We start from the raw sequence: 24,748 nt of genomic DNA on the forward strand, positions 1-24,748 counted from the left end.
TGGAGATTGGGTGCAGAAAGGAGCTTGGGGTAAGGGAGGGAGTTTGGGTGAAGGAGACAGTTGTGACTTGGGGTACTGGACTGGGGTGTAGGGGGTTGGATTGTGACCTAAGGCAGGGAATTGGGGTACAGGAGGGGATTGATGTGCAGGGGTTTGGGTTGTGAGCTAGGGCAGGAGGGGACTGTGATCTGGAGCAGGTGATCAGGGTGCCAGATCTGGGAGGGAATATGGGTGCAGAAGGGGGGGCAGGGTATGTGGAGTAGAGGTCAGGAGTGGCGGGCAGAGGTTTGTGGGAGGGAGGGTCTGGGGTGCCAGAGGCAGGCTCTGGACAGGAGACTTACCAGCCAGCACCCCAGCACTTTCCTGAAGCAGCCTCCTTTGCCTGCCCCATCCCCGCACAGGTTGCAGCCATGTGCTCTGTGATTAACTACAAGCCCCAGAGGGGAGGGATCTTGGTGCTTCTTGTCAGCCTGTTATTGAAACAGACAGCTCCCATTGGCCAGTTTCTGGCCAAAAACTGGCTAATGGAATTGTGCTTGGGGGGTGAGCAGCTCTTAAAGCCTCCCTCCCCTTCCCTCTGGGCTCACAGATTTTAAAGTGAAACTGCCCATCAGCTGCATTTCTGAGTGGCGTGTAGCAGGGAGACAAACAAAGAGTTTGCCTGGGGCTCTCTGCTGCATCTGTGGGCCGGATCTGGCCCACAGGCAGATTTTGGTCAAGCCTGATCTAGGATCTATAGTTAGTAGTACACAGGTTGGCATAGTGGCTATGTTAAGTAGAAGGAACTCACAAATGAGATGGCTTTAGCATATTCTTAGTTTAAATATTGAGTCTTCCTTAGGAAAGTCAATTGGTGGCACTTCTTCTCTTGACCCAATGATAAGGGGAATCCCCTATAGAGCCATTAGTGCTAGGGACACTGGCATGATGAGTTAATGTTTGACAAGCCTCCCATGGCTTCACTGAGTAAATTTGAAATGTGATTTCATTTTTCTATAAGTTTTGCAGTGATTATGGTAACTTGTTAGTGAAAAGACAAGGAGCAGAAAACAGACATTGAAAATTAGGCAGGAAAAAGAACAATTTTTCAGAAGAAAGTTGATGAAAGAACAAAAGCTATTCACCGTGGGGAAGGAGGGAATATGATTGCCCTGTCATATTGCTTGTTTTAAGTGAATTTTGGAGGCAGGGATTTGTGTTTTGCCATATGTTTGGTTGCATGTTGTTAGTACCACTGTAATCCAGTTTACTGCTCTTTATTCTCCTAACTCATCAGGAAATAAGTTCAGAACATGATACCAATCCTTGGGCTTTATTTTGTGTACTGGCATATGCACTGTGTCTATCAAAGGTTAGAGGACACTCTTTGGAAGGCTCAACTATCCTAGTCTGTGAGGACTCTTAGTACAGTTCAGGTGGATTCATTGTTCACTGCTACTTGTGCCACGTGTGGGAGTTACTTTTCACATGCTTGAGTTTTTAGTTCTTGTTTAACCAGTCCTGATTTGGGCATGTTCCCTGCCTGATAGGCATCAGTTATGTGAAAAATGGTAGCATGGATAGTTTCTCTAGAGCTAAACCTATAACACCACAATTTCCAGATGCTAGAAGCTGGTTTCACTTTGTCCTTCAGGTATGTATTGCATTCCCAGCACTGGACAGATGATGATAGCCCTTGGGCAGGCCATATAGTTGTATATTTAAAGTCACAGGTATGTTTACTATGATTTTATTACATGAGTCTGGCTGGGTGGATGAGTGGAGGAGGAGGGAATTACCATCCAATTAGCAGAGTTTCTGCAGCATGAGTAGGTGGGGCTGTGGGTTTGCTTTCTTTGCAATCAGCTGGAGATGTAACACAAGGAATTAAAGCATAGCTCTTGCTCTGGGACTGCCAAAGGCACACTGATGGACTGCTGCTGAAAGCAACCAAGCATTGATTCCTCTTGTAACCAACACCATGGATAAACTTGGGAAGCCTGGTTCTGGGTTTGCCGGAAGTCGGATTCCCAGACCTCAAATTGTCTTGCAACCCATCCAGCCTCCTGCCCATTTGCAGGCCTGGGGCATTTGCAGGTACTCTGTGCTCACATTTTTTAGGGTTTTTTTTTTTTTTTTTTTTTTTTGCTGTTCATATTCCTTTTACAGTTTCACCTTGTTTCCACTCATTTGTACCATCTGAAGTGCGGTATAATTCTGTTATGCTGTATATCTAAGTCCTTGATGTAGCAACAGAGGAGGAAAACAAAACTGTAAAAGTTGTGGTGTGTATGTTTTGGGGGTAAGAGGGGGAGAATATACTTTAGATTCCACTTTTTAAAAAAATAGAGCAGGTTCTCAATCAGCAGTGCCTCTTTGAGAATGCTGAGGGGTTTTCTTTAGAACAATTGGGTACTGAATATTTTGAACGCTTCGTATTTTTGAAAAAACACTTAATCACCTGCCTCACTTCTTAATTCTCCAGTCTGTCAACATAATACCTGTATTGCTCAATCTGTAGGTGTTGGAGTAGAAGTAGTTCTCATGAAATTCAAACAATAGGTGAAAGGCAGAATGCCAGCTGTTAGAAACACTATTCAGGTTCAGACATCATGTAAACCACTTAAGTCGTATATAACAAATCTCTCCCTATGTACTGTAGCCTTATAGACATAGTTAGATTGCTGTACAGTGAAGTCATGTTTGTGAAATGACATGCAAAAATACAATGTTCTGTTCAATTGCTTTTAATGCATTGTTCCTGCAGTAGTAACTATGGACTGTGGATCTGATTGTCATTAAGATACTTATCATTGTACCCCAGTAATGGTACCCTTGTAACCATTCCTCCAAGCACTCTTGGAAAAGAGCTATTGATCCAGCTTTCCTTCTGTCAGTGCACCTCGCTCTATTACGTCTAGCCCTTCTGTTTAAAACTGGTAGACAAAGTCCATGTGTAAGTATTGGTAGGTTCCCTGTTGTGCATGCTTTGCATTCTCTGAGCTCTAGAACTTGCTTAGTGACATTCCATATGATGACCAAGCTGCACACAGGAACTGTTCATGCAACTTGAACAAAAGCTGAGGCTAATCTGTCCTAGGCAGTTGCTTTTAATAAGTGTTGGAGAACAGTTATCAAACAGTGGGGTCTTCTGCCTCTGGGAGAATTCAGCATTTTTTGTTGTCTCCGCATGTGCCACTAAAAATTTTCAGCAAATCCATCTATGTCATTCAGTGTAGAAAATCCACACTTCTGAGCCACCAACCTACACTCTCCATGTAGACCATGCTATAAGAATTCTTCGGTCTACCTGTTACCACCTCTTAAGGAGCTGGATTAACTACAGCAACTGGAGCATCGTGCCTGTGGCTACGATGAGTGTCTACACTGAAGAGCTACAGTGGCATAGCTGGATTAAGTGCAGACATAGCCTGGGCAATCCAAGTAAGGAAATTCTGTTTCAGCCTTTCCTGTTTTCCACTGTCCCTAAATCTCTTAAGCATGAAGCTTAGCTTGATCCCTTAGTGCATGGGTTCTCAAACTTTCTGATACCCCTCTCTAAGTTGCTCACAACCCCCTGGGGGGTCGGGACCCACAGTTTGAGAAACGCAGCCTTAGTGTATTGTTCTCTGGTCCTTTTTTTATGCTATTGGTCAGAGTTAATTCAGGTACCTTTCTTATAACCTTTTGCCAATTGTTTCCCAGCATTCCTGAGTGTTAAACTACACTTATCTAGTCTATCTGGCTTAATGCACAGTGAAATTGGCCAGCTTCTGGACTGGTTTACAACAGGAAATGACTGGCATTGGTGAGTTATTTCATGGTAATTACTGCAATAGGTGTTCAGCATTAGATTAGTTGCAAGGCAAATTAGAAACATACTAACCACATGAGATATGTATCTCAGTAATTCCAAGGAGGCTTTCCTTTAAGGACCAAACAGAAAATAGTTCTTGGTATACCCTCCTAGTACGCTTTGCCTGGGGATCTCCAAGCATGTTAACAGAGAGATTAGCTTCCCCTCTGACATATAACTGCTGTCCCCTTACACATGCGAAGGTGTGGGAGTATAGAAATTAAGTGTTTTGCCGAAGGTTGCACAGTAGGGATGGGACTAGAACCCAGCTCACTTGTGCTAACAGAGGCAGAATGGTCTACACATCTGAGCAGAAGTATTGAAGCCCTGAAATCTTGACTCTGACCTTTGTCAACTGACTGAAATTTTGTGCCCCGGTTACCTTGTGTGATGTGAAGTAGATCAGCATTACTCCCACTTGTGGGTAGGATGGAGAATAAATCATGGTTGTTTGTGTGGTTGTAGAGTGGATAAAACTGATTTTAAACAGATCATTTTGTACTTAAATGAGATTTTAAAAACTTTAAACTAAATGCAGGTTTAGTTAAAACGAAGTTTGAAATTGACAATGTATGCTAAAGACAAAAAATATAGTCTGTTAAATTCCAAAAATATCAAGCAGTACAAAACACTGAACTGGGGGAAGTGTTTGTGTGCCAGCTCTTGCCAGCAGTAAACTTTTGTTAGTACAGAGAGAAGGTTTTCTTCGTTCCAGTATATTCAACTAGTTAAATCAAGTGAGAGTTGAGAAAGCAGGAAGGCTATATCTTTGTCTTCCAGTCCATGAATTAAAAAGTGGGCATGAGTGGATGAACTCTAGCATTTCAGAAACTTTGAAGGGCTTGGTGGCTAGAAACAACTAGTTCATTTCACTGACTGCTGATAGTACTTCCTTTTTTTCCACAGATAAGTTTTAAATGCAAAATGTGTCTTGATTCTTTTTCTTACGTATGCCTAGCAGATTTACTTTGCATTGCCCAGGTCTGTAATTTGGGAATTCCAGCAAGTATTTTGTTTCTTCATCTCTAGAAACTCTTAATATTTGTTATGTTTTAACAAAAAAGGGCTATAGTCAGTTTGATTTCCAATAATAATTTCTTCTAAGTTTTCAAACCTTAAGCATTGGTTTAGCTGGGCCAAAACAGATCACTACTCCAAGTTTCTCTATTTTTTTTTAAAGCTTTATTGAGAAGCAATTATATTCCACATTCATCCTGTTTTTCTGGCTTATCTTGGTTCTGCCTCTTTCAACATTCACTCAGTTATGTCAGTTTTGAGGGCTGTACTTGCTTTTGTGATCCTGTCTCAATTCTGTTTGGTTTTGCTAGGGGAAGTGACTAGGGTTGCCAGATGGTCTCCCAAAAATACCAGAGACACGGATTTTTTTTTTTGGTTGAGCCAAAAAAAAAAAAGCAACATGGGATAAGCCCCCCCATTCTGGGGCACCCAGAGCGGCGATCGCAACCCCACCTCCCAGCTGGGACTCCCAGGCCAGGAGACGGGGCCATGATTGGCGCTGGGAGCCTGTGATTGCGCAGAAGCCTTGCGGGGGCGGGGGGAGTGGCTGGGAGTCCCAGCCACTCCCCCCACCCTGGCTGGGCTTCTGAAGCACTCAGAGTGGCGATTGTGGCCCTGCCTACCAGCTGGGACTCCCCCTACCACGCTTCTGCGCAATCACAGGCTCCTAGCGCCGACTGTGGCCCACCTTCCAGCCCCTCTCCCTGCCCACGCCAGGCTTCTGTCCGGTGCGCGGCTGGAAAAATCAGAGAATACGGGACATTACACATGTCTGGTATTCTCTGGCTTTTTTGTTTTTTACTGGACAAAGAGCGCAAATACCGGACTGTCTGGTAGAATACCGGACACCTGGCAACCCTAGACCCCTGCTCACTACGCTCGCCAACCCCCTGTATGAGGGTAGACAGCCCCGGCTGCTGGGGAGGACTGGGCCAATGTGTGGTAGCCCCAGTCCTGCTCCCTTGCACCCTCCCATTCCCTGCTGGGCGAAGGCTGGGCCGGCCCTGGCTCTGCCCCCCCCTTCCCCGCCCCTGGCCGTGGAACATAGAATCATAGAATAATAGGACTGGAAGGGACCTCGAGAGGTCATCGAGTCCAGCCCCCCGCCCTCAAGGCAGGACCAAGCTCCATCTACACCATCCCTGACAGATGTCTATCTAACCTGTTCTTAAATATCTCCAGAGAGGGAGATTCCACCACCTCCCTGGGCAATTTATTCCAATATTTGACCACCCTGACAGTTAGGAATTTTTTCCTAATGTCCAATCTAAACCTCCCTTGCTGCACTTTAAGCCCATTACTCCTTGTCCTATCCTCAGAAACCAAGAGGAACAAATTTTCTCCTTCCTCCTTGTGACACCCTTGTAGATATTTGAAAACCGCTATCATGTCAAGGCCAGGCAGTCCTGGCTTCTTCTCATCCTCCCCCCCCCCCCCCCCCCCCCGCCCCGCAACCTGTACTTCAATTTGATCCCCCCGCCTCCATTCCTGCACTCACCATTCTCCCTAGCCCCTCCCCCACCCCACATTGCCCATCTCCCTCCTTCCGTCCTTATCTCCTCCTTCCATTCCTATACTCACCCATCCTCCCGAACCCCTCCCCCTCACTGCCCCACACTGCCTATCCCTCTCCTTCCATCCCTTCCCGCACCTCCATTCCTATCCCCACAGATCCTCCCAAACCCCTTCCCTTCCCCACCCCCCGCTGCCCATCCTCCTCATCCCTACCATCCCCCATTTACCGCACCACCCATCCCCACATTCATCCCTCCCTACGCACACCCTGCCCTCCCAGCCCAGAAGCACCACCAGGCTGGGTAGCCCTGGCCACCACAGCAGGAGCCGCAGCCTGCCCCCAGCTCAGCCTTTCTGCATGGGCTTGTTGAGGCAGCTTTGCTCTGTGTTGAGCCCGGAGCGCAGAGCAGCTGCTCTGGAGAGCTGGGGAAGTGGCTGGGGTGCAAGACCTGTCCAGCTTGCAGCGGGCCGAGGAGAGCGGGCCTGAGCGCAGGCCACAGAGAGCCAAGCTACGCAGCTGGCACGTGGGCCGGGAAGACTGGGGTTGGGGCCAAGAGGCAGGCAGACTCTGCTCCAGGGGGTGTATGGAGACAGAGCTTCTTGGAGAGCACACTGACCTGGGTTAGCAGCAAATGTCGGAGCCACTCACTCAGGTGGAGATCTGCAGCCTGGCCCCCGAGCGCTGTGGCTGGGCCGCACAGAGCAAAACTGTGTGGCAGGTGTATGGGATGGGCAGGTTGGAAGCTGTTCCGGGGGTGTGCGGGGATGGAGCTACCCCTTCCCCACTATTTCATGGAGCAGTCATATGGTCTGGATTCCTGGGAATGCAGGGTGACGTGATGTCACTCTGTTGTCCCACAGGAAAAATGTTTTGTTTTTTAATATGTAGAGACAGGTGAGAAGCAATCTGATTCCAGGCACATCCTGTTTTCCTGGCACAATTAAACCCTTATGTTGCTTTAAGTTAGGGTAAGAGGAAGTTGCCTACCAAATTTGGTGATCAAACAAACTCTCTCAAATATACAGTAGATTATGCTGACGGTAATTTTGTTGAATAGTGGTGAGCAAATCTCATGTTTCCTTTGCCTCTGATTTTGGGGATTTCCCTTGTGCACCACCACATAGAGGGTGATCAATGGTAGCCTTTTTAGGATGTAGGCTAGAAAGGAGAACACTGAGGACTTTCCCAGTGTTTGGGTAATTTAGCACGAAAGTTTGGTTTGCTGTTACTGTTGCATCACTGAAGATGGCAGAGAGTTTGGAGAGGGTTAGGTGTAGAACTGAAAGCGCTGTTGGTCGCTTGGATGCAGCAGTACAAGGTGGTCTAAGGATGCACTTTTAAGCAAAGTTTGGCTACCTGGTTCACCACCTCATGTAGACATGGCTAGGTAGCATTTGCCCCCTTTTCTCCCTGCTCTGGGTAGGGAAGTAGGGTGAGAGGACAGCAGTTGGGGCATGCTCGGCATGCTCTCCTTTTTCTGGAGATGACTCAGCCAGTGCAGGGGAGAATTGCATTGGCGAATCTGTCCGTGCTAGTTGTGCTGAGCCTGTGAACCACTTAGTGTCTAAGGAAACCCTGCATCAAAGTGAAGAAGCTGTTTAAAAAGTCCAACACAATACCATATTCAGCAGCTGGCCACCATTGCATCCTCTTCGATGTGCGGTGGGATCATCAGTGGTCTGAAAACTACAATGAAAAGTGTGACATCGGGCTGAGGGCAGCTGGCGCAGAGAATGCCAATTCCAGAGCTGTTCCCACTCTAGAGGAAGGCCAAGCTGAAGCAACTGTGATGTCTCTGATCACAAACTATAATCCCATAGTGAGATGCTGGGATTTTTGTGTTGCTAGTGCCTGTGGCACTTTAAAAACTAACACATTTATTTGGACACAAGCCCCCTACTTCAGCTGTGTGACTTTGAAGGCTCCCTCTTGCATTGGGTTGATCTTCCCTGAGCTGATTGCGCTGGCATTAGGGCAACATTGATTAGGAATGTGGTGTAAATTGTTAGCTCTGCACCCAAAGCCTGGTCTTGAAACTACAGTGGAAGACAGGGAGCCCATTATCATCAATTCAGGATTCTGTGTACATAGAGTTTTACTGACTTAAGGTCTGTCATTGCTAAAATAGTTCACCAGCTGTCTTACTGCTGGGTCCTAATCTTCGCTCTCCTGTCATTTTTAAATGGAAGTTATCAATATTGATCCTATTCTGAGGATCAATAGACAAAGCATATTTTACTAGTATTGCTATTACTATCTTCATGAAACAATCTCTGGGACTGATTCAGTACCTGAAAATGACCTCAAGGAAAGTTGTATTGAGCCCTATATCTTCAGTATTCTGGTGACAGATTTAGAAATTGCACCTGCTGTTGCTGAGAGTTACAGGCAGAGTGAATAAAATACCTTTTAATGTAACCTCATCCTCCAGGAAGAATGTTAAATTATTTGTTATTTCTGTGTAAGCCTTGAAAAGCTTTAGGCCTGCTCCTCAGCTGGGAGTGTTCTGCATAGCTCCATGGACAAAAACATTTTCTCTGCAAAGATAAGACTGCCAGCTCCATAATCCATACTCAGGGTCCATGTTAGGGATATTAAAAACGGTCTAGCAGGGCAACTGTGTAACGGCTGAAATTCAGACAAATGAGGGATGGTCTGGAAAGGTGCATGATGCACCCACCTTTTCAGACCACCCTGCATTTATGTCTCTTAAAGGCCCTTGATGATGCCCAAGCGTCCTTCTTCTGACTGATGTTTCTGTAGCAAGGTGGGGTGGCGCTACAATGGGAATGTGCGCGCCATCGATTGCCCTGCTACAGTTTGGAAAGCCCATGTCGGCAAAGCCAGCCACTATGTCACCCACATTTCCCAGAGTCACAGTCCTCACAGCAAAATGCAACTGATTGACCTGCACACTTGTGTAAGTGCTGCCCTGGTGGTAGACTTCCCTGACAGATTGCTGCTGTTCATCTGTAAATTGGGAGTCACCAGCTTCCCCAACGCAATGGCAACACACTTCTCTACCAAGAGAGCAGCTCTCCAGAAAGGTTGCTTTTTGCATCTGAAAGTTCTGTAGCCCCTGATCTTCATCCCACACCCGCATGACAATGGTTTCCCTAGCCCGAAAGCAACGCTTTGCTCTGCACAGCTGCTCTGTGACAACGCAATGCAATGACATTTCACTGTTGTTCTGTCACTCACTTTGTCATCCTCATCCAAGTCGTCTTCCTCTGATACTAAGTGCATGAATAGTTTTGCTGCAATGCATGGTGTCCTAAGCACATTGAACACAGCATGGGAAGGAAGTCTGGGATCCATGATTTCTCACAGTAGATGCTGGAGTGTGCAGCAAGGACGAGCGATGTTAAAATGATCTTAATTTACTAATTGAACAGTCAGTAGAATTTGTATTGGTTAGTTGATAGAAGGCAGCCTGGCTCAGTTCTGGCTCACGTTGGGTCCAGGAGCAAACCTCGCTGCGACTCTGCAATTTAAAACACAGTAGGAGCCGTGCAACCTGCCCCCTGTCTCCTATTACCTTTTAAGTTGCAGAGCTGCAGCAGGGTTTGGTCCTGGACCCGGCGTGAGTCAGGGCTGAGCTTGGCTGCCTGCCCAGCCAGAACAGCCTCTCGCTGCAGCAAGCCTTGGCCCACCGTGGGCAGAGGCTGGTTTGTGGCAGCCTCCTCTGCGTCCATCTATCCCACCCCATGCTGCGGCCTCTAATAGAGCCAAGCTCTTAATGCATTTAAAAAGCAGAGGTGCAGCTAGAGGGACTAGGGGGAATCAGCTGATTCCTCGCTTGCTCCTGGTCTCCTGCTACATTTCTGCCTCCCCTACCCCCCACTCCGCCCGATGATGCTGCGGGGAACTGGCTTTTAAGCTGGCTCCCCCCCAGTACCGGCTCCTACTCCCCCCTTCCTTGATAGAGACAGCAAGGGGGCAGGGTGAAGCAAATGGTCGAGTACTACTTGACTACCCAATAAGCATATGCTTATTGGATAGTCAACTAGTCACTTACATTTCTAGTTTCAAGGGGCTTCTATGCACTGTTAATGATTCCCCTCTCTCTCTCCAGTGCTAGGAGAGAGCTCTCTCTCTCTGCTGGTGCAGTGACCATACTACAAAGCTTTGGTTATGGACCTGATAGTTACACCAGCCAGATGGTGGTTCAGCTTCTAGTCTCTGTAAGAGCTGAGGTTTTTTGGTTATGCTGTCAGACCTCTGAGACAGCTGCGAGTGCGAGGTGAGGACAATGCTGACAATTAACTAAACTTAGGTTTCATTGCTTTAACCTCCATTATCTAGACTTTATGCTTTTGCCTGGACACTGGTCGTTTCATTGAAGCATTGGGTAACTGGCTGCCAAATCATTATTTTGGCTGCAAGTTACCGTATGTGCACTGAAAACTGCCTTTATAGTTTTTTTTAAATAAATTTACTTTTTTCCCCCCCAAAAAAATTAAAAAACATTTTAAAATCAAATTTAAATAACTTCATTTCCTGAAGGATTCCTTACAGCTTCTGAAATGAGCTGCCTTCATTGGTTCTCGACTGGTTGTTGAATACAGGCTTGGCAAGTCAGAGCTGAAAGATTCTTGTTGGGGTGCAGGAATTAAGTGGAATTCTCAAAGTGGCCTCTTCTGGCCTTAAAATCTGTATAGGTGAATAAACCTGACTGCTCAAAGTGGTTGACTTAAACATGCTGTCATGTTGTGGATTTTAAGGAGAGCAGCCAGATCACTCCTGCACCCATGGGGATGGGGGGTGTTTGTCCCAAAGTCTGTACAAAGGGAGCCATGTGATGTATCAAACGAAAGCTTCTGTTCCACTGATTCTATGTATGCTACTTCTGTATTTGTGTGCTGTCTGTATGTGGAGTTATGAATATGGACTCTGTGCTGATGCTGGCGTGGACTGCGTGTGGTTAAGGAGCACGGTTCCAGGTACAGTGGCGCTCAAAGTACCCAATACACACCTTAGGAGTGCGTCTGGAGCCAGTCAGTATCTAATGGTCGCTGACATGGGACACAATGATAGGTCACTTGGCCATGTGACCTGCTCCAGCTTGGAAAGTACCAGGGATGGATATAAAGTGCCATGAGGAAAACTCCATCTTGTCTTCAATTCTGTCACTGATCCCAGATGCAGCCTTGCGAGGGACAGCGCGCCAGGAAGGATTGTCGACCTGTCCTGACCTAGGATGTACACCAGAGACTTTTAAGCTTGCAGTTTATAACATCTCTGCTGAGAGCCTGCATCAAGAACTTGGTGATTGGTGCATGTAATGTATTCTCCTTAATAACCTTACTCTCCACCTTTTCTTTTTTATTAATAAACCTTTATATTTTAGATTCTAAAGGATTGGCCCAGCATGATCTTGTGGGTAAGATCCAAAGTGTAAATTGACTGGGAATTGTGGCTGGTCTTTTGGGGCCAGAAGAACCCATTTGGGATAGGTGAGATTGGGTTCTATAACCCCTCACCTGTGTGTTAGGGCCAGGGCACAGGGAGAGCTGAGGTGTCTGAGGGGTTTTGCTCATGAAGTGTCCTGCTGGCCGGATTGGCAGCTGAAGCACTTGGTGTGACTGGTTTGTGGCCTATTTGGGAAAGGCCTCCAGTCAGGGGCTGTAAGGAGCCTTGATGCCCCAGACCAGGCTCCATCCGTCATACATGCTAGTCAAGAATCTTTACTTCACTAAGCTGCCTATCTCATGAAAAGGGGCTAATGTCTGGGATGGATCTATGCCATATAGAACCTCAGTGTAGAGTAGGCCAGCTTTAGCTGGCTTTGATCCTGGAGGGCCATATGAGCACTGAATGCTCCCTGTGCATTGTACTCTGGCTGCAGCCTGTCCCTACTAATGGTATTCTGTGATTGGGGGGGTGGCCTGAAGTTGGGGTGTCTTGGTTCTGTAATGGCTTACAGATCCCCCACAAGAGGAAAGGTTCGCTGGCCAGACCTGGCTACTTCTCAGCCCTTTTATGTAGCTTAGGTTGCAGAGCAAAGGGACAAGAATGCAAGGAGAATCTATTCTATTATGTACTCCTATCAGCTGATCTGTCCTATGTGTAGCTATTTCAGAACTCACCATTACACCCCTTCATTAGGATTTGTACTAATGGCTCCAGGCTGGAACTTGAAAGCAAATTCAAGTTCCCACTGCACAGGCCTCCTACGTTTCCTTGAATCTTGTGCTCCTCTGCCAGCTGATTGTTTTGCGAGTGTTTTTTTGACCTTGAGAAATAAAAAGTGAAGGTCAATGAGAGACCTGCTTCTTTTGGGACTTGAGTTGTTTCCTCTAAATCAGGGTTGGCAACCTTTTCAAACTAAAGAACCAAACTACATCAAAATCCACAAGTGGTCAACAAAGAGCCGTATAAGACTGCCCATTGGCATGATTGAAAATATACAACTTAATAGTATTGATAATTGACATGATTAATAAAAGCATGAACGAAACATTGTACTCAGACTTTATTTAATGGGACTTCTGCTGCTGCATCTTTTCACACATTTCTTTGATGTTTCTCATAACGGGTCAAACCCAGCTTAATGCAGGCATTCAGGCTGTCTTCTGTCAATCTTATGGCGGGAGGCAAGGCAGGGCAGGGTGCTGGGTGTGAGAAGTTGAGTATGTGGGGGGGTCCCTGGGGCCGGATTACCTTATCTGGGCAGAGCTACTGCACCCAGGCAGCAGTGGCTGGACGAGGGGTCGGACCAGGATCACCGCACCAGATCATGGCTTCCCCTTCTACCAGTGGGGGGGGGGGGGGGGGGGGTGTGTGTGTGTGTGTGTGTGTGTGTGTGTGTGTGTGTGAGAGAGAGAGAGATGCTGCTGCTGCCAGTCCTTCCTGTGGCCAGATGGGGGCCACACTGTGGGGCTTGCCCCAGGATTGGGGGCTGGAGACAGGAAGCTGCGGCCAGATGGGGACTGCTGCAGGAGCAGCTGCATTGCAGCCCCGGCCCTAACTCTGGCACACAGAAGGGAAAGGGCCGAAGCTGGAGCCAGGGCCACATGGTAGCTGTGTGTGGCTGCTCTTGGAGCAGGGCCATGTGGTGGGCAGCTGCCCTGTGTGCTGAGGCTGCAGCCTGGGCCTCAGTGTAGCTGTGCCTGGGGCTGCACTGTGGACCCATGTCCAGCCACATGGCAGCCCAGCTCCAGAACACAGGGCAGTGGCCCTTCACGTGGTGCCGCCGTGCTGTGTGGCAGCCGCCGGAGCTGGAACTGGGGTTGGGGCAACTAGCAGGGACAGCCACATTGTGGCCTAGCTTCAGCTCTGGCACATGGGACAGCCAATTATGGCCAAAAGAGCCATATTTGGTGCCCTCCTGAGCCATATTTGGCTTGCGATCCATAGGTTGACTCTAAATTAATATGGAAATAGTGAGTGATAGACTATCTCAAGAAACGTTTTTTATTCTACAGTGAATTCTGGCCTTTAAAACCTCGGATTTTTGTAGCATTGCACCCTGCCGACTCCTCCCCTCTGAGTTGATGCATTTTGTGATTTTAGTCTTTCATTTTAGTTTCAAGTTTACTCTTTCCTGTTTTATTGCTTGGTGCAAGGAGTCCCTTTGGGCCTGGCTCATGCCCTTGGAAATACTTGCAAGTTAAATGGTGTCTGTCTTGCATTTTTAAATATTTGGAAGACTTCACCATCTCCTGTCTCTTCCTGCCCCAGTTACATTTGGAACAGTTTTAAAGTGGGTCATGGTTTTTTTACTTAAACTTGTAGCAAAATGTTTCCTTTGAAGTGGCTCAGCACAAGGGAAGGAAACCTCTTCATGACTGCATCTGATGAGAGAGGGCGTCTGAGGAATTATTGGTATGGAAAGAGCAAATAGGGCAGAAGTCAAAGAGCTAAAACTGCACTGAGAGCAGTTCTCTGGATGGAATGATCCAGCACTGGAGCAAAATGAATGCGCAACAATACTGTTTTCTTATCGGGTTCAGTAGAACTTGGACGACAGGTTTACGATGCACTTTGCTTTGGGTTTGTCAGTATCTACAGATTTTGTTACGAAACTCTTTTTTCTGTTCCCAAATCCAGGACCAAAAAAGCACTCCAGGATCAAGGGGCCATGACAGCTTTGATAACTGATGCTGTATGAGCCACCAGTTTTAGGGATCAGTGCTGTTGGAGAGAGGAAAATCCTTTATTTCCAATAGGGCTGTGTAAACTTTTTTCTGGTCGTTGTAGGCTCTTGAGAGATGGGGCCTTTAAAATTCATGTCATTCCAGATATCTGCCGCCTGCCCTATTCCCTATGTTCTTACCATCATACTACTTGGCCTGGGGTTGACCTGAACATCTTAAGGGAGGATTCATGAGAGAACATCCCATGGCTAGCTGGCTCTTCATAACTGACTTTTCATAACTGCCTAGGCCCTCCCCAACACAGCACTCAAGCATGTGCCTAAATAATAACGGCCCCAGCATCTATGTAGAGCCTGGGGTCTGTTCTGGTTGAGTTTTGGCTGCTGAGTCTGTGAATGACAGGGAGGGCACGCGCACGTGCCAGCAATACTCTGAATCAGAGCAGCAGATTTTCCTCCTCTGACACAGGTCATTAGAAAGCTTGAGCTAGTCCGCCTCACTCTGTCTACAAGCTGACTAGGCAACCAGCGTGGCATTCTGTGCTCCTTTCCCGAACATCCGCAGAGATTCCAAAGGACACCAAGTCCTTCTTGCTGAAGTACAGACATATAAGGATAGGATGTGCTTAAACGTTGGCACAGTGTATTGCTTCTCTGCAGAAGGGAAGGAGGGGTATGTACCATGAGACGGGAAGGTTGCTAACACTGTATTAACAAAGGAGATTGGAGTGATTGCAAGAATCCTAATGACTTAACTAACTAAACAACCAACCAACGGAGGTGCTAATTGTTTTTATCAGCCTCTTGTAACTATTTGAACTGTCTTTTTTTTTCTCCTCCTCGCCCCCCCCTTTTTTTCCTTCTATCCCCTCCTCTCCCGCCTCCCCACTCCTTTCCTTATTAATTCTTGGATCTGGACTTCTAATACTCCGGTCATCTGAAGAAGCGGGTTGTGCTCATGATACCTACCATCTATGTGTGTTAGTTTTTAGACTGCCATTTCACTGTTCAAATTTTACAGATACAAGATGACATGACAGACTATTCCTGCTGATGATCTGATGACATCATACTGTCACCAACGGGCTTTCTCAGAGAAGCAAAAGCAAGTGTGGGTTGGCAAGCATACTAAGCAGAGGGCACAGCCCCCTAGTTACTCAAGATAGTTGAGTCCAAAGTTGATTGCAAGAGTTGCAAAGGGATCTTGTTAAATCGAGTGTTTAAGCAGCAAAATGGGAGATTAAATTCAATGTTGAATAAATGCAAAGTAAAGCACAGAAAAACGTAATCCCAGCTATGCTTACAAAATGATGGGGTCTAAATTATCCACTAAGATCTTGGGGTCTTTGTGGATAGTTCATGAAAACATCTGCTCAGTGCAGCAGCAGACATAAATGCTAACAATGTTAGGAACCTATTAGGAAAAGATGGATCGGAAGACAGAAAATATGCTACATTTTATGCCCACACTTTGAACGCTGCATGCAGTTTGAGTTGTCCTAACTCAAAAACCAAACCAAATCACCTAAACCCTACATAAGTTAGAATTGAAAAATGTACCGAGTGAAGCAACAAAAGTTATTAGGGGTATGGAATAGCTTTCTTATGAGGAGAGATTTCTGGTTGTTCATCCTAGAAAAGAGACTACTAAGGGGAGTTTTGATAAAATTGTGAATGGTATGGAGACAGTGAATAAGGAAGTGTTGTTTACACCTTCACAGAACACATTAACCAAGGTTTACCCAATGAAATTAATAGGCATCAGATTTAAAATAAAGATAAGTACTTTTTCACATAATGCGCTGTCAACCTGTGGATCTCTTTGCCAGCGGGTGTCAAGAACAAAATAAAAACAACTCTGACCCTCATAGATCTTACAAAGCCTTTTGACATGGTCACCAGGAAAGGGCCTTTCCAGATATCTAGAATTGATTTCCTCTCAGTCCTCCTTTTGTGGACCTCACCCAAATTCAACTACCTAGTATGTTGGTGCCAAATGGGAATGTGTTTGGATGCCAATCCTCTTTGGGTATGTTCATCCCTCTGCTGCTTTGTAAAGCATTCTCATCTGGCACCACAGGTGTTGATCTCCACACAAGATCAGATGGGAAAACTCTTCAATGTGGCATATTTAAGAGCACGATAGAACTTTTGTCAATGCGTCAGCACTTGCTACGTGCTGAGAGAGAAGCTCCATCAGCTTTGTAATAGCTTTGCATTAGCTTGTGAGAAATTCAGATTAGCCACTTGTCTAAAGAAGACAATGTTGTATGTTTTTGCATCAGAAGTTTTAATTGTTAGTACCAAGCTAGCAATTATGTACAAGTTTTGCTTTCTAGGATTACTTACGTTGGACATCTGATCTCTAGATGATGAGTTCAGCTCTTGCATTGTAAGGGCTACCGCTCACATTCAGTCAGCTGACTAAGCACTTAAACGCCAAGACATGGGTCTTTGAGATGTTCATTTTGAGCATGTTGCTGTATGGTGGTGAGCCTTGCAGCACCAGAACAGGAATATGAGAATGCTACGTGGCTCCCACACCTGCTGTCATCTTTATATTTTAAATAACATGTGGAGAACCAATGTGCCTGACACAGAAGTCCTTGAAAAAGCAAAATTCAGAACTGCCAGGTCTAATCACTGATCTCAAACACAGATGTCTTCATTGGCTTGGTTATTGGCACTGACTGCACAATGGATACATTCCAAAGAATCTCCTGTTTGGGAACATTTATGGATGCTCCAAGATCTTGGGGGTGACTTAGGTCCAGGTTTAAAGACATTTATTTGTAAGAGGGACTTAGGATGCAGCTAGCAATGGGCTGCACTTGGTAGTTTAGTTGCATCAAGAACTTGGAGGGGCTGGAGCGAGATTATTGGATGGAGAGGAGAGTGAGGAGACATGAGCAACAGGCGCCAATGACTTCTGTTTTGGATTGGACTTTTAGCTGCCCATGATGCTGCAAGCATGACGTGCAGTAAATGAAGTGCTTTGATCCTTACACCATTGTATTTGGAGATTTAGGGTTGCCATGTTTGTTCAGGTTTTTTAAGCTATGCACGTTACAACTTGATTTTCTAGCCAATTGCTTTTGTCGAGTTAATTTTAAAAAAAGCTTTTCTAAATGTTCAACTTTTTGTTGTAGTAACGGTTCATTTGGGTGAACTTGGTTATTCCACCTACTCTTTGTTCAGGTCTAGCTGGCCTTGATGATTGCTTGAAATATACAATCGCCACCTCCAATCTAAATTGCTCCTACTCACGTGGGTCACTGAATGTTCCGTCCTCAGTGCCTTCAGTGAACAACAATCTTTTATAAGTGTCCGGAATCTGAAGTTAACTTGCGTTCTGCCTCATCAGTTGCATTTTGAAAGCAACTTTAAACAGCCTTTAGAAAATGAAAAGAAAATGTAAATGGGTTTCCGTTTAGACAAGCAATTGGGCTTTTTGCATTATAGGAGTGTGAGAGGAAGAGTGGTCCAGGGGCTCGTATGCCAATCTGAGGATTTAGGGACTTGAATACAAATGTCTCCACCACAACAGACTTCTTCTCCCTCAGTTCTCCTTCGGTAAAATGGAAAGAATAGCAACTCTGAACCTCGAAGGGAGTTGAGAGTTAATATATGAAAGATGGCTGTAGTACAGGTACTACAGCCATAGTGGTCCTAGAAGTATTTTAAATAAAGCACCTGATCAAGGATCAGTGTTTCATTATGCTAAGGGCTGGACAAATGCATATGGCTCCTGCACCAAATATTTTGTGATCTAACATCACACATTGGTGGGAATGAAACCCATTCATGTCTGTGGGCCAGATTAAGTGAGGAAAAACAGCAGCACCAGTTGCATATCAGGTGTAAATAGGTCAGAAAACAGGAATGTTCTGCGTTTCTGGTATTGGGGTTGCAATCGCTGTTAGTGTAATTAGTATGCTGTATATTGTTACTTTCCTCTCACTTCTTTACTAGCTTATCTCCTGTTTAGCTAATAGCATGGCTAGCACGTTTGTAGATTCTTCTGTACTTAGAGGTGAAGAGCTGTCTCTGGATGTGGGTAAATGTCTCTCACAGGATAAGCAAGGCGATGTGTCCACATTCTCTTGTACACCTTATGTCTTTATTTTTCTGTAAGGGGAGCAAATGCAGATTCATGTCAGGTGGGGTGTGTGGAGGGGTGTGTGTGTGTATTTAAAAGTGATTACTTGTACACACATACATATTAATATCTGTGGTGTGCATATAGATAGATGTGTTCCGAACTCCAACTTGATTCCACTTGGAAGAACTTGAGCTATCATTTGTTGTTCTAAAATTACTTCCTGGTGAAGCCTATGATCATAGTAGAATGAGAAAAAGATTGTATCAGTGAGGCAAGCATTACTTTCCTTTAGAATTGTTGCAGGGGAATACCAGGCAGAACTACTCAGTCAATGGGGAAGAACATTTCTTCTTCTTCATCTCCACAGCTCCTACTGCAATATACTTGTTTCCTCTTACAGAACCCTTTTATAAACATTTCTCTCCCTTCTAGGGGATTTCCTAAAAATAGAAATGCTAATCGCTTACTAGGGATGTTAGATACTGATTAATTCAATAATTGTGTAACTGCATCACATTTTAGCTGTTACACAATCATTTGATAGTCCCAGAAGGTGGGACGGGCAGCCAGAGTGCTTGTGGCCCCACTCCCAGGAAGCTCTCTGCCACCCTTGCTACTGCCTCTGTATCAGAGGCAGCAGGGTGGCTGTGGGGGGCCTGAGCTCCCTGCGGACAGAGGCTGTGCCAGCGTCCTATGGTGGCGGGTGGAGAGGGAATATGTATAATCAATAGGATTAACCAAGAAGAAGCCCAGGCTTATCGGTTAATCATGTAGTTGACTACACGTTGACATCGTTATCTCTTATTTTCAGACCGTCAGAGTAATAAAATTTACAACTGGGAAGGGAAAACAAACTCCTGGGGGGATGGCTGGATGGCCTAATAGGGCTTTGCTATCTTGATCTTCTCTTTCCTGGAATCATAGCAATGCACTATTTGTTCTGTACATTGTAGCTGCTGCACTTCTCTCACTAACTACCAGTAGTGACACTCCCAAATGTTTAAAAAACAACAACTCCCCATGAGTTGATTCCTAAAAAGTCATGTTTGGCTTAAACACGGAGATTTCAAAAAATATGTTGAGGTAAAGACCATACTTGCCTTTAGGGCTTTTTTCCTTGCCCAGGAAGAAACCAGAAATATTTTTAAACTGAGTTTCTCACATAATCCTAGAACACTAGAACTGGAAGAGACCTCAAGAAGTCATCAAGTCCAGTACCGAGCCCTCATGACAACACCAAACACCATCTAGATTATCCTGATAGATGTCTGTCTCATCACATCTAATCGCGTGACTGCAGAAGCTTGCGCTTTAAGGAAAAACAAACTTGTGATAAAACTGCAAGAGTTGGCAACACTGAACCATTTCATCTGTAGCGCTAATGACAGCCCTCTGAAATGCAGAGTTAGCTAATGGAGATCAGTTTATATTGCTTGTGTTAAAATCAATGGTACTCATTCTTTGTTATGTCTCTGCACTATGGAAAGTTTGCATTCTGCACCTGGAATAATCTAAAATCATTCTTTCCTTGGAAAGTTTGGGAATGCCTATGGAAATCAGGCAGGCTTAAGGGCTGGGGCTGAATCCAGGTTGTGTAACTGGCTTTGACAGCTTGATACTGTGAAAAAATTTAACACTAATAATATTTTAACATTAATACTCTGTTCTTGCTCACTCTGGGTATGTCTACACTACAAAGTTAATTTGAACTAACGGACGTTAGTTCGAATTAACTTTGATAGGCGCTACACTAGCGCTCCGCTAGTTCAAACTTAATTCGAACTAGCGGAGCGCTTAGTTCAAACTAGGTAAACCTCATTCCACGAGGACTAAGCCTAGTTCGAATTTACTAGTTCGAATTAAGGGCTGTGTAGCCCCTTAATTCAAACTAGTGGGAGGCTAGCCCTCCCCAGCTTGCCCTGGTGGCCACTCTGGGCATCACCAGGGAAACTCGTCTGCCCCCCTCCTGGCCCCGGAGCCCTTAAAGGGGCACGGGCTGGCTATGGTGCCCGTTCCAGGTGCAAGCCTGCCAGCACCCAGCCAGCAGACCCTGCACCTGGCACGCCATGAGCCAGCCACCCGATGCCCCCCAGCCCTCCGCCTCTTCCCAGGACCAGGCTGGCGGCTCTCGGGAGCCTGGCCAGGACCGCAAGAGGCGGGCACTCCCCTGGTCCAGTGCAGACATCGTGGACCTCGTCCACGAACTCCGCACTAGGCACAGGAAAGTGGCCATCTAGGGCAGGAGAGCTGCCAGCCTGGCCACCCAGGAGCAGGTTGGCATGAAAATCAAGGTGGTCCACTGAGACCCCCCAACCCTGAGCTATGAGCTTAGAATGGCCATACTGGGTCAGACCAAAGGTCCATCTAGCCCAGTAGCCTGTCTGCCGACAGCAGCCAACCCTAGGTACCCAGGAGGGGATGGACCAAAGACAGTGACCAAGCCATTTGTCTCGTGCCATCCATCTCCAGCCTTCCACAAACTTTGGGCAGGGACACCATTCCTACCCCCTGGCTAATACCACTCCATGGACCCAACCTCCATGACTTTATCTCACTTCTCTTTAAACTCTGTTCTAGTTGTAGCCTTCACAGCCTCCTGCAGCAAGGAGTTCCACAGGTTGACTATTTGCTTTGTGAAGAACAACTTTCTGTTAGTTTGAAGCCTGCTACCCATTCATTTCATTTGGTGTCCTCTAGTCCTTCTATTATGGGAACTAATGAAGAACTGTTCTTTATGCACCCTCTCCACACCACTTGTGCTTTTATAGACCTCTATCATATCCTCCCTCAGTCTCCTCTTTTCTAAGCTGAAAAGTCCCAGTCGCTTTAGCCTCTCTTCATATGGGACCTGTTCCAACCCCCTGATCATTGTAGTTGCCCTCCCCTCTCCCACCTTCTCTCTTCCCCTCTCCCACCTCCTTTTCCCAGTCTCCCTGAGTTTTGTTCAATAAAGAGAGTTTCTATTTTTGAACACACATGTCCTTTATTTTGTACATCAGGAAGGGGTAAGTGGAAGGGGGTGAGGGAGGAATGGGGTACGAGCCCCCGATGGGGAGGACTGGGGTGGCTCTGTGGGCTCCTCAGGGTGGAAGCTCTCCTGCAGCCCCCCGATTGACACCCCCCCCCCCATGGATGGCAGCCTGCGGCAAGTGCAGCCGGGCTGATGGCCGAGTGCTGTGATGTGCCGAGTGTGGGCACTCAGGGCACTCCAAGCCAGGACTGCTTTGCAAGCGGGGAACCCCTGAGAACTGTCTGTCCTGGGTGGGATTCGGGTCGCTTTAAGCACAGCCCTCGGCTAGCCTGAGACAGCAGCTCCATGCTCTAAGTCCTACTCTTATGCCCTGCCAGCACTGCTTCCAGCCATCCTTAACCTCGGTTCAGGGTCCACTCAATGTGGACATGCTAGTTCGAATTAGCAAAACGCTAATTCAAACTAGTTTTTAAGTCTGGATGCGCTAATTCGAATTAGCTTAGTTCGAATTCACTAATTTGAACTAAGTTAGTTCGAATTAGCGCTGTAGTGTAGACATACCCTCTGAGAGCTGTGGCAGTGTTAATTCTTGAATCCTCACTTTCTGACACTATGCTCAAGTATCACCTATTGTCAAAATAGATGAAGTTTCTTTGCCTAAACCCTAACAACCTGCTGCTCGCCACGTGACTGAGGAGTAATTCTGGTGTCCATGTTTGGTCTCCTGAGGCTTATCTACTGAGGCCTGGCTATGTGGAGGTGGCAAAGAGTACCAGAGGGGTGTGATCTGTAAAGCTCTCAAGTCCTGTGCTCTAACTTTTCTGTGTGGACTCTCCTGACCTGCTCTGGTACCTAGTTTGTACTGAAATGGTCCCTTTTGGAACAGGACAGCAGCTTTCTTCAGGGAGGCCTACAGTTCAGCTGAACCAAGTGAGTATGAGATTTTGTTACTCCTCACTTATACTACAGGGTGTTCCATACTAGGCTGTTGGAAGGACAATCTGAGGAAACTTGTATTGTTGCTACTTCCACTCGCGTCATACTGCATGTAGCTAGACTAATTAATGAGCTTGTTTCCAGCCTTCAACCTGCTATTATCGCTAAACAAAAACAATAGGACGTCGAGCACTTATCTTTATTTGGTTGTCTCAGTCATTAATCATGAAGTGTTGACTTATTCTCGCTAAGCATGAAAGTTGAGCCCAGATATCAGGACATTAAATTTATTTCCCTCCTATCTCCCCACCAGAAATTGCCCTTGCAACATGAGCCAGATTCCTCAGAAACGTTCTATGGAGCCGCCGTTGTTGGAGTGCATGAATTCCAGAGCAGATTCTTTGGACAGCTTGTCAATGGACAGTTTTTGGCTGGAGGTGGAGAATATCAAACAGAGCACTGAAGCTGAGCAAGAGGAGTGCAACCTTGCAGATGTCAAAACGCCAGAGGGTAGGTCGCTGGAAATACAGGTGGAGAGGAAAAGGTGTCATTGGCAAGGAACAAATCTCACTGGATAAACTTTTCAGAAATTACATACTTGAATCACTTTGAACTTGGGATGTAGGCTTCGCCGTGATTTAAGTACATACATACTCTGATTATTTTACCGGGGGAAATCCCCCCCCCCCCCCCAAAAACACCTTAAAATGATCACTCTATTACAGCTTTCTTGTGCAAGTAAAGGATAGAGGCAGCTATTTTGGTGGGGGAAAGGGTGAAAGATGCTGAGGTGTGAAAAGAATTGTGCATCATGGCCTCATCTACACTGAGCATTGAAGCTGTGGTAGGCAACCTGCAGTCCACAGGCTGCATGCGGCCCAGCGGAGTTCAATATGTGGTCCGTGAGACCTTTTGTTTACCATTGCCCAAACGCAGAGTTGCCAGATTGCACTGGCTTCTGTCCATGTAGCTTATTTCCTACCAGTATTACTTTAGTAACACAGACATAAAGCAAGGGCAAGGGAAAGGAGGTGCATGCTGATTGCACACACAGACTGAGAGAGCCGTGCGTTACATAAGAACTGCCGTACTGGGTCAGACCAAAGGTCCATCTAGCCCAGTAGCCTGTCTGCCGACAGTGGCCAGCACCAGGTGCCCCAGAGAGGGTGGACCGAAGACAATGATCAAGCGATTTGTCTCCTGCCATCCTTCTCCAGCCTCTGACAAACAGAGGCCAGGGACACCATTTCTAGCCCCTGGCTAATAGCCTTTTATGGACCTAACCTCCATGAAATTATCTAGCTTCTCTTTAAACTCTGTTATAGTCCTAGCCTTCACAGCCTCCTCTGGCAAGGAGTTCCACAGGTTGACTACATGCTGTGTGAAGAAGAAATTTCTTGTATTAGTTTTAAACTTGCTACCCATTAATTTCATTTGGTGTCCTCTAGTTCTTCTATTATGGGAACTAATACATAACTTTTCTTTATCGGCCCTCTCCACACCACTCATGATTTTATAGACCTCTATCATATCCCCCCTCAGTCTCCTCTTTTCTAAACTGAAGAGTCCCAGTCGCTTTAACCTCTCCTCATATGGGACCCGTTCCAAACCCCTAATCATTTTAGTTGCCCTTTTCTGAACCCTTTCCACGGCCAAAATACCTTTTTTGAGGTGAGGAGACCACATCTGTACACAGTATTCAAGATGTGAATAGTTTTATACAAAGGCAGTACCATGTTCTGTGTCTTATTTTCTATCCCTTTCTTAATAATTCCTAGCATCCTATTTGCCTTTTTGACCACCGCTGCACACTGTGTGGAAGTTTTCAGAGAACTATCCACGATAACTCCAAGATCTTTCCTGATTTGTTGTAGCCAAATTAGCCCCCATCATGCTGTAAGTATAGTTGGGGTTATTTTTCCCGATGTGCATTACTTTACATTTATCCACATTAAATTTCATTTGCCATTTTGTTGCCCAGTCACTCGGTTTGGTGAGATCTTTTTGAAGTCCCTCACAGTCTGCTTCTGTCTTGACTATCCTAAACAGTTTGGTATCATCCACAAACTTTACCACCTCACTGCTTACCCTTTTCTCCAGATCATTTAAGAATAAGTTAAACAGGATTGGTCCCAGGACTGACCCTTGGGGGGACACCACTAGTTACCCCTCTCCATTCTGAAAATTTACTATTTATTCCTACCCTTTGTTTCCTGTCTTTTAACCATTTCTCAATCTATGAAAGGACCTTCCCTCTTATCCCATGACAATGT

The 24,748-nt window shown here is 46.0% G+C and overlaps 1 protein-coding gene across 6 annotated transcripts in view; it reads left to right on the forward strand.

Annotated features, from left to right (window-relative positions):
- ARHGAP40 (Rho GTPase activating protein 40) overlaps positions 1 to 24,748 on the forward strand; it is a 91,465-nt gene that overhangs the window by 31,270 nt on the left and 35,447 nt on the right. For 2 of the 6 annotated variants that reach the window (XM_075901341.1, XM_075901342.1), the window contains exon 2: positions 22,789 to 22,985. In XM_075901341.1, the coding sequence (XP_075757456.1) occupies positions 22,805 to 22,985 (181 nt within the window). In that variant the 5' untranslated portion in view covers positions 22,789 to 22,804. Of the gene's footprint in view, positions 1 to 314; positions 2,077 to 21,802; positions 22,470 to 22,788; positions 22,986 to 24,748 lie in introns of those variants that run through there. The other 4 variants (XM_025181639.2, XM_025181638.2, XM_014570428.3 and 1 more) reach the window with 4 other exon arrangements.

Source organism: Pelodiscus sinensis, chromosome 18 (assembly GCF_049634645.1).
Source record: "Pelodiscus sinensis isolate JC-2024 chromosome 18, ASM4963464v1, whole genome shotgun sequence".
Taxonomy (NCBI): Eukaryota; Metazoa; Chordata; order Testudines; family Trionychidae; genus Pelodiscus; species Pelodiscus sinensis.